The sequence below is a fragment of the Cyphomyrmex costatus genome, unplaced genomic scaffold, assembly GCF_001594065.2.
Source record: "Cyphomyrmex costatus isolate MS0001 unplaced genomic scaffold, Ccosl1.0 scaffold14, whole genome shotgun sequence".
Taxonomy (NCBI): Eukaryota; Metazoa; Arthropoda; class Insecta; order Hymenoptera; family Formicidae; genus Cyphomyrmex; species Cyphomyrmex costatus.
This window is the reverse complement of record NW_017275390.1, coordinates 2,752,782-2,762,594: the sequence shown is the minus strand read 5'-3', so window position 1 is coordinate 2,762,594 and position 9,813 is coordinate 2,752,782. Positions and strand designations below refer to the sequence as shown.

General features: G+C 33.9%; 1 protein-coding gene across 1 annotated transcript in view; it reads right to left on the bottom strand.

The window, feature by feature from the left end:
• Positions 1 to 9,813, bottom strand: part of LOC108782956 (uncharacterized) — a 131,381-nt gene extending 121,568 nt beyond the window's left edge. Inside the window, exon 1 of the mRNA XM_018551356.1 lies at positions 8,109 to 9,813. Within this exon, the coding sequence (XP_018406858.1) occupies positions 8,109 to 9,494 (1,386 nt within the window). The 5' untranslated portion in view covers positions 9,495 to 9,813. The remainder of the gene's footprint in view (positions 1 to 8,108) is intronic.

Sequence of the window (9,813 nt, the reverse complement as noted above, 5' to 3'; positions counted from 1 at the left end):
AGTCGGAATTGGTCCGTTGAGGATGTTTGACGTGTTCCATGTATAACTTTTTATCTCAAGATGTACTTCGATAGTTTTGTAATATTTCTGACATAAGTTTTTTTAAAGAAAAAAATTTTTTTACTGTTTTCTTATTGTGTGACATTTATCATTATGACTATTTCTGTAAATATATGGATTCACGGACCAACTAATATTCTCACGTATAGATTTGTAAAAATTTTTTGTTATATATTTAACTACGCACAAGATTTTCTTATGTATTGATGTTTTTCCATAATTATGTACATTTCAACGTAAAGTGTTTCATCTGAAGAGGACCAGATTTGGTGGTCGAAACTAGTAATGTAATTAACATCTGTTTTTTAATCGTTACATTTATGTAAATTTTATAAGTTCATTTTAGAATATATGTATTAATTGTTTGTTAATTTACTTTTCGTTTGACTCTTACAATGCCATTTCCATGTTTATAATGTTTTTAAAGAAAGAGTCCTTTATTTGTTTTATTTTTAATTACTTAATTTTACTTAATTTAAATTCATAATATTTCTCCGTTTGTTTTGATGTAATGATGAAATAGTTTGTAAAATTATTTAGAAAGCTTTTCTCCCGTAGTACTTTGTGCTCTGTAAACAAATTCTCCGACTGTTATTGCATCGGTCTTGACGATAAGCGGTACTGAAGTCTGGCAGACGATTGGCGCCTAGCGGGCGGCGATTTCCGAGGTCAGTCCTGCGAATGTTAATTCAAAAAGTTTTGACGCGAATGAAAAGAGAAGTTTTGCCGGACGCCGTTGGTTTGCATTGCCAAGGTCAATCTAATCTTGGCTCTGTATTGGTGAGGGGAATCACCGACATCGCGACGCACGCGGATATGTTGATCATTAATAACAACGTTGACATTCTATAATAGAACACATCTGAACCAGTTCTCAGAAGCAGAACTTAAACAATCTTAAAGAACCGCGAAATGAGTTTGGCAAAGTGCACCGATGAGAATCAACATTGTGGTCAGAGATTCTAATTTACATTTGTCCCATTAATCTGTCCTTTAATTGCGAATTTACACAAGTTAAAAATCAATGTATGCGTGACTAATGTGATAATTTAATTAATATTAATAATTACTTTAATAAATAATTCAATAATTATTTATACACATTTAATTATTAAAATAATTACTGTAATATTTATTATAGATTATTTAATATATATTACAGAAAGTAATTTATAAAATATGTTACCGACAATTGTAAACGTAAGATAAAACGAAATGTTAACGTAAAAGATATTCCCATAAATAAGACAAGAGTAAAAGATATTCCCATGAATAAGACATTGTTATATTAAATGACCCGCGAAGTAAAATGATTTTTGACGAGAGTGGCAGTATTACAGTTACGACAGGCAGGTGTCTTCTGTCGTTTTGTGCAATATGACGGTTGTCATGATTCGAGGTGATGTTTCAAGGCAAGTCGGTGCTATCTTCAGCGTCGCCAATGCCCCTCGTAAAAGAAGTTAATCTCAAGTTCTAAACGAACAATATTTCACGATTTGGCCCACGTCCCGCGTAAATTACATGAATGACGGGCAAATCTAATGTGTCATCGATCTTATTATATTCTGTCGATATACTAGAGAGATCGATTCGTAATCTTCGCGTTACGTGCGCCAAGCATACCTGCATTGCGCAATCCGGCGTTGACAAAATTAGTTTCGGTAAATATAAACGGGCCAGTGCAAATAACTTGTCGGATATAAATCTTTTCGCTGCCTTCGTCATCACAGTAAATCTCTGTTTATTACAGTCTGTTATTTCACGGTATGACACTTTTTCGGAGATACACTCCATTTTATCGAAGCTAATTGCTGGCAGAAGACGCGTTATGTTTTATAACTCTGTAATCTATATCCTTGGTAGAAATTTCATGGACTTTTTTTTAGTTCCTGGACAGTTATATTAAGTCTGTTTAATAACAAAAGTAGAATAAAAAAATATGTAGATTTTATTATAATCAAGATACATTGCTTTGCCTGCAATTACTGTACACAAAAGGAATGTACGATCTAAATCTATATAATGACAAAATAGAACAATAATTGTTTAGGAAATGCCATTATATGTATAATATACATATATTTCCAAGGAAAAAATTGCAATGGTTACTACAATATTCTCTATGTTTGGAAAAGAAATTTATGTGAATTCAAATTATATTGATACTACATTAAATGTATAGCTGTTAAGATATGCCCATCTATATGATCATCACAACCATAGCTTTGCCTCGATATGTAATATTCGATTAGAATATTGAAATATGTTGATTGCCTCAACCGAACAATTATAGCTATCTGTCAATGTGTCTGCGGAACAAATAATGTGTTTGAGAGATGTATAAGTATATGGTTACACGGCACTGAGACTAACGGTTGCACAATCTATTATGGTATGACTATTACCGCCAAAATTCGTGAGCACGTTTTTTATTGTGCATATTCCTCGGAAAACGTTTCATCTCATGCTCTTCAACGAAAAGGATCTACCATGGATAAAGATTGCGAGCTTTATCTTCAAAGCATTGGATTTGAGACCTCAATTCCGATTTTCAAAGATGAGGTAACGTTATTCAAAAACATTTAGATTATAGTTTATATTTTGGGCGATAAAATGCCAACAAATGGTAGCAAATTAATAAGTTGCAACAGATTTTGGTATCAACGGTCAACTAATATATGTGTTCACATTAACATAAACGAAAAAGAAAAAAGACGTTGTAAGAGTCATGGAATAAATTTGAAAAGTTAAATAAAACAAATCAGTCATATATAATAAAACAATATCTTACAAAATTACGAGATATACATTTAAAAAGAATACGAATTCTATACAAAACTATACTTTACAAAACTACTTTACGTTTCGGCTCATAGATTGAGCCTTCTTCAGAAGAGAACACATTCTTATAAATAATATTGTCGGATTAATCTGAATATCCATCTCCATAATAACATTGTTCACCAATCGATTGACAGATCGTAAGTAAAGAAAAGTCAGCTATAAAATATATTGAAATTAACAAGCAATTACACTAAGCTTAATTTATTATAATAAATTTCGTTAATATTAAGTTGTAAGTCTGTCGAACCTTTAAAGATGAACATCATTTTTCTACACTCTCACAATAAATTAAATTAATACATTCAATAATCTGATTGTCAATATATAAAATTTTTCTTTTTAAATGTATATCTCGTAATTTTTTGTAAGATATTATTTTATTATATATGACTGATTTGTTTTATTTAACTTTTTAAACAAACAAATATTAAAATCAAAAATAGAACTCTCGAGAATGTCAATAACAATAAACAAAAACAGGCTAATGAGAGTCAAAAACTGCGGTAATTAGTGCGAATTAATAATTATTTATTACATATACTTATAAAAATAATTCAGACGTTTCGGCTTCTATTTGAGCCATCTTCAATGATCTGAACAAAACTTCTTCAAAAATAATGTAGCATGGTCATCAATTGGCTGCATAGGTGTAGCAACACATCATCTCCATTAGAAAAAGACAAAAAATTTGATGGTTTTTTGACAATTAATGGACAACTATTGAATAAAAATTAACAATAAACAAATTATTGATAAAAAAATCAGAAAGGAATAATGAAGAAACTCACCAATGCAGCCATTATGTATAAATGTAAAATACATCAAAAGAAATTACAAAATTAAACGTGTAAAATAAAAGTAATACAAAGTCAACGGACAATAGTCAAATGAGATAAAAACAATATGTGAGAGTGACAAGTATGTAATGAGACTGCGCAAGACGTTAAACAAGAACTGCCAATAACAAAGCACCATTACAATGAACATAGAAGAAATCATATTAAATGTATCATTTTAAAGTGTCTAAGATAGATAAGTAAGAATCATGTAAAAATTCAGTATCTGATTGTAAGTTCAAACTATTATTTTGTAATTTAATGTGTAGCATTTCTGCAATGCGTCGTCTATAAAACCATCTTTCAGAATCAACTATCTCAGTATTATCTCAATCAAAATCATGATTCAAATTTAATCTATGTTCACTAATGACAGAAAAATTACCATTGCTTTTTCGTATATCATTTTTATGTTCAGTAATTCTTGTTTTTAATGTATGTTTGGTCTGACCGACATATGAAGCATTACAGTCTTTACAATTAATCTTAATGTAAATCTAAATTCCTTTTGTGCATATTAGGTAAACGATCCTTGTGTGTGTGAATGAAACAACTGAGCTTATTGAAACTAAAAAACGATAAATTTACATCTAAATCTTTAACAGCATTTTTAAATTTGTTAGCAATGTCACTCATGAACGGAATAGTAAACCATATTTTTTTATCTTCAACTTTTTTTGTAACAAAATTGACGTCTTGTTTTGAGGTTTTTTTCGATAATAAAGATTTAAGTCGTTCATGAACATAAAAATGATATACGAAAAAACAATGACAATTTTTCTGTCATTAGTGAACATAGATTAAATTTGAATCATGATTTTGATTGAGATAATACTGAGATAGTTGATTCTGAAAGATGGTTTTATAGACGACGCATTGCAGAAATGCTACACATTAAATTACAAAATAATAGTTTGAACTTACAATCAGATACTGAATTTTTACATGATTCTTACTTATCTATCTTAGACACTTTAAAATGATACATTTAATATGATTTCTTCTATGTTCATTGTAATGGTGCTTTGTTATTGGCAGTTCTTGTTTAACGTCTTGCGCAGTCTCATTACATACTTGTCACTCTCACATATTGTTTTTATCTCATTTGACTATTGTCCGTTGACTTTGTATTACTTTTATTTTACACGTTTAATTTTGTAATTTCTTTTGATGTATTTTACATTTACATAATGGCTGCATTGATGAGTTTCTTCATTATTCCTTTCTGATTTTTTTATCAATAATTTGTTTATTGTTAATTTTTATTCAATAGTTGTCCATTAATTGTCAAAAAACCATCAAATTTTTTGTCTTTTTCTAATGGAGATGATGTGTTGCTACACCTATGCAGCCAATTAATGACCATGCTACATTAATTTTGAAGAAGTTTTGTTCAGATCATTGAAGATGGCTCAAATAGAAGCCGAAACGTCTGAATTATTTTTATAAGTATATATGTAATAAATAATTATTAATTCGCACTAATTACCGCAGTTTTTGACTCTCATTAGCCTGTTTTTGTTTATTGTTTTTGAACAAATATTAGAATCCTTATTACGACCGTACAATTATAAATTAACAAGAATAAGGAAACCGCAATAACTAATGGTCTATTAAGCCATCTACGGTCAAAGCTAGATCACTATGCTTATTATAATGTGTGAATTTTATATACCGCGTATGTAGTTCCCAATCACGTGCCGAAAATTTTTTCAGACTTACAACGTAACACTAAACAACTACCGCAGTAATATCACTTTTTAGTTAAATTGCTAAAGCACATCTAACAATTATTTGATGCTTCTATATAGCATCTTATTAGATCTTTAATAATATGTTGAAAGACATATATTAAAACTTAATAATGTAAATGTTAAAGTAATGATGAATCTAAAATCTGTGAAAAATAAGATTGCGAAGAATATACACGAGTTGGCGTTTCGTCCCGGTTTCCACTACTGGACTCATCAGTAAGACATTGTAATGGAAACCTACCTTAGACGCCTGTTTTAGTTATTAAATCGAGATTCTATATATACAGATATGCGCGTATTTCAGCACTTGCGAGAAACATTGCGAACATCCATAGACCTCTGATGGCGAGTCGACGTAATAATATTCTTCGCAATCATTTATCTAAAGTAGTAATAACGTCTATTTACATACGCGGTATATAAAATTCATACATTATATCATAATAAGCATAGTGATCTAGCTTTGACCGTAGATGGCTTAGTAGACCGTTAGTTATTGCGGTTTCCTTATTCTTGTTAATTTATAATTGTACGGTCATAATAAGGATTCTAATATTTGTTTAATTATGTCAGCCTGAAAATAGACGTTATTACTACTTTAAATTTATTATAACTCTTTCAACGTCTCTTTTCTTTTTCGTTTATGTTTATATCAAGAGTCCTTTATCAACTTTTATATTATTATGTTCACATTAAACTTAAATTTTCCTACCGACATATCTTATCTTAACCAATCTAACCTATGGGCCAATCTAAGTATGTATTTCATATAAATATGAGGTTATAAATGCCATCAGTTTAAGACAGGTTAACATATATATAACAATTGTTGTAACATCCATGACAGTAGTTACCCTCGCTAAGTATAGAGCAACCATATAGATAACTTCCATAGTACTATAGTTCCTATAACTAATATGTATTGATGGGCGAAAAATATCATAATTATTTGTTTGTGGCAACCGTAACTTTTTTTTCATATCATTTTTCATATTTTGTCATATCATAACTATGATATGATATCATACTGTTGGAGAAGTTTTATTTGATATAAAATTACGTATTAAGTTGTCAAAACTTTCAATTCTCGAAAAAATTTTTTAATATCCCGCACTATGATTAATAAGATGTTCATAATAAAATACAAGGTTTATTACGAAAAAATAAATATATACCTAAATAATTGATGATTCATCAAATAGCTTTCTATTGTGATTAATTAAACATGATTAAGTACATATCATACGTATATTAAACATAAAGGTTTTTTCGGCTACTATATACATGAATCCGATGTCAAACTTAACAAATTCCAAATTTATGAAAGTATTTTCACATTTTGTAACAATCCGTCATATTGTATTTAACATTTTAAATTTGTCAATTTTTACATCAGATTCATATTCCTTTTTTTATAAATTGAATTGTAAATTTTTCAAAATTGTGACATAATGAAGCAGTTTGAAAGACGCATTCAAGGTATAAAAAAAACTATGAAAAATGAGTAGTCTTGTTCCAATGTACTAGAAAAAATGATTTATTATTGAGTATTGTAACCTATTAATATTAAACAATAACTGGACAGATAGTTTACGCAAATGTTACACAGCATTTTTGAAGCAGAAAATCTGCTTCAATCGCTGAATAAAGCTATATCAGGTTCGTATTCATTTCTTATACAACTAATAAGAATACAGTAATTTGATGAATGTCTAGGAAAACAGCAAAGATTTCTACCAGAGATCTCAACCAAATGAGAACGCAAATCGCTGTGTAACGAAGAAATGCTCGCAAGTAATGATAGTCTGTAAATTAGCAACGATCACTAAATATCCGATCTTGCATTCGACGAGAATTACGATCGGTATCACCGTACGTATCCGGAAAGATACACGAAAGACGATCATCAATTGCCGAGATCGTCGATAGACCTGCGAGGGTTCTTCGGGTACAGTTACAGAATGGTCTCTCGCGTCACGTGCTCTTCCTCGGGTATTTCATGCAAACGGAGCGGCGCGGCGCATTCGCGAAGAGGAAAAGCATCGATAGCTCAAGCTCGCGTGTGCAATTGTACGTGGCTTGCCAAGTCGAACCCTTGACTCGATTTTAATCTCCACCATCGATCCGGGGAGAACTCAACGGTAACTGACTTTACGGCTTTCAGCTCTCACGGCAGCATCGGACATATATACGAAAGCGTTCTTTCATTCGCGTTCCGTGATTTCTGAGAAAATGAATTGTCCGCGTTTTGAAGTTGGTTTATTGTAACGCACGACAATACTCGATTGAATCTATTCCAATTCTCCGTCTATTGTTAAATAATGCAATCTTTTTTAACATGAATCTTATTGAATGAGAATAAAAACTATGAATATACGATTGTTACAATTTTACGTTTTGATATTAAACGTGGATTACGCGCTGCTGCATGTCGTACCGACAGACACGACGATTGTTAAATTTCCTGTTATTGTCATGGTTACGCAATCTCTTCATTACGCCGTGATTAGTGACATAAGGAATACCGACGGTTTCAACAATCTCACTAGTAACTCGCTTCAGTTGTCGAGAAACTTAAAAGAAATCAATTTTCTTCGCAATAATTATTACTCACCGTATTAGTAACATCCGCCTGCATGGCCGAATCATCCTCGACTCCAGCTCTGACGAGATCCTCTTCCTTTTCGTTATCCGGGCTGTTCAGGTACTCGTCGTAATCCTGCTCAAGGCTTTTCGTCTGAGAATCGGTTTTTGCCTCTTGCCGATCGTGACTCTTGACCATTTTACTAATTGTGTGCTTCGAGGGTTTATGTCTGACAGATTTGACGGTCGAATTTACGAAGTAATTAGACGTGGTATTGGTAGCATTAGATGTACTCGCGAAAAGTTCTATCGATTTGGAAATATTTCTCGGTTCGTACCTGAGATTTTTGTAACCATCGCGCTTCACGTGCTTATTCGATTCGGTGTTCCGATAATCTCTCTTGACAGTGGTCTTTGGAGTAGTCGGGTCGTTGGACGTGAGTCTTTTGATGATATCATCGTAGGTTTTCAAGAGTGGCTTTGTTCCGTTTTTGTAAAAATCGTTATCAAATTCTTCTTCGCCATTATCATCGTTTCTTTCATCGTTGATGTCTTTCCAGATATCCTCTTCGTCTTCATCTTTATCGTCCTCCTCGAGCCCACCGTGATCTTCGTAATCTTCGTCTTCCTCTGCCTTTTGCTCGTCTTTTTTCTTCGCAAAATACTTTGAGTCCGAGGAATTCAATCTTCTCTTCCAATCATCCGTCCATCTCGTCACGTCGCCACGATCGATGACGTCCTCGCGATCTTCCAAGCGGTGTCTCTTCGCTCCATGATAGCCGTTCATTCTACTTCTCCAGTCTCTCCTGTAAGACGCGTACCGTCCAGAGTTTCTCCATCGTTCGTAATGCTTGTCTACCCCGCCGTTTCCGTATCTATACGGCCTCCTCTCATAGTCATAATCTTCCTCCGTGTCGTCCAAGTTCGATACGTCGCGATTGCGCGAATACGCGGGCCTATGATGAGTTCTGCTGCCGGGTCTGTATCGATGATTCTTCGTATTATACCGCGATGGCATTCTGCGTCTGTCGTTGTTCTCATCGTACCAGCCACTTCCAGCGTGATATCCATCGTTATGATACCTAGATGGATAGCGCGGCTCGAGCATCCGGTTGTGATAACTCTTTTGTGCAGATCGATGATGCGACCTGGGATAATCGTAATACGATCGCGTCTCATAATCGTCTTCGTCGATCGGCTCCTCGAAGTCTCCTTCGTATTCGTAATCCACCTCCTGCCAGGTTTTCCTGTCGAGCTCGTGGTGGTTCCTTCGATTCGAGGACTCGTGTCTATGCCTGTGTCTATGTCTCGTCTCCGTTGCCGCGTCCTCGTCCTGATGGTACCGGCATTCGGCCACAAATAGGCCGTAAACCATCAGCAGACCCAACAACAGCAGCAACCTCCTGTCGCGCGTCATTTCGTCAGCACCGTTTTTCTCAGGTCACCTTACATCATCACGAGCCACGTGACTGCGGCTTTCGCGCGGTCGCACCTGTCGATCACCTCTCGATACCTCGCCGCCGGTCGCGTGCTCCTCAACAGCGCATCGAGCCCGCTCGATTGTCGACCAGCAACAACAGCACTCGCGATGGCCGATATTTCGTCGATCATTCCATCGATCGAACCGAAACGGGACGCGCCGCGGCGTCGCGCCCTGCCAAACGATTTCTGCGGATTCTGCGGATCAATTGACAATTCAATCCGTCAATTTTCCCTGACCGCAGGCTTATTTCTAT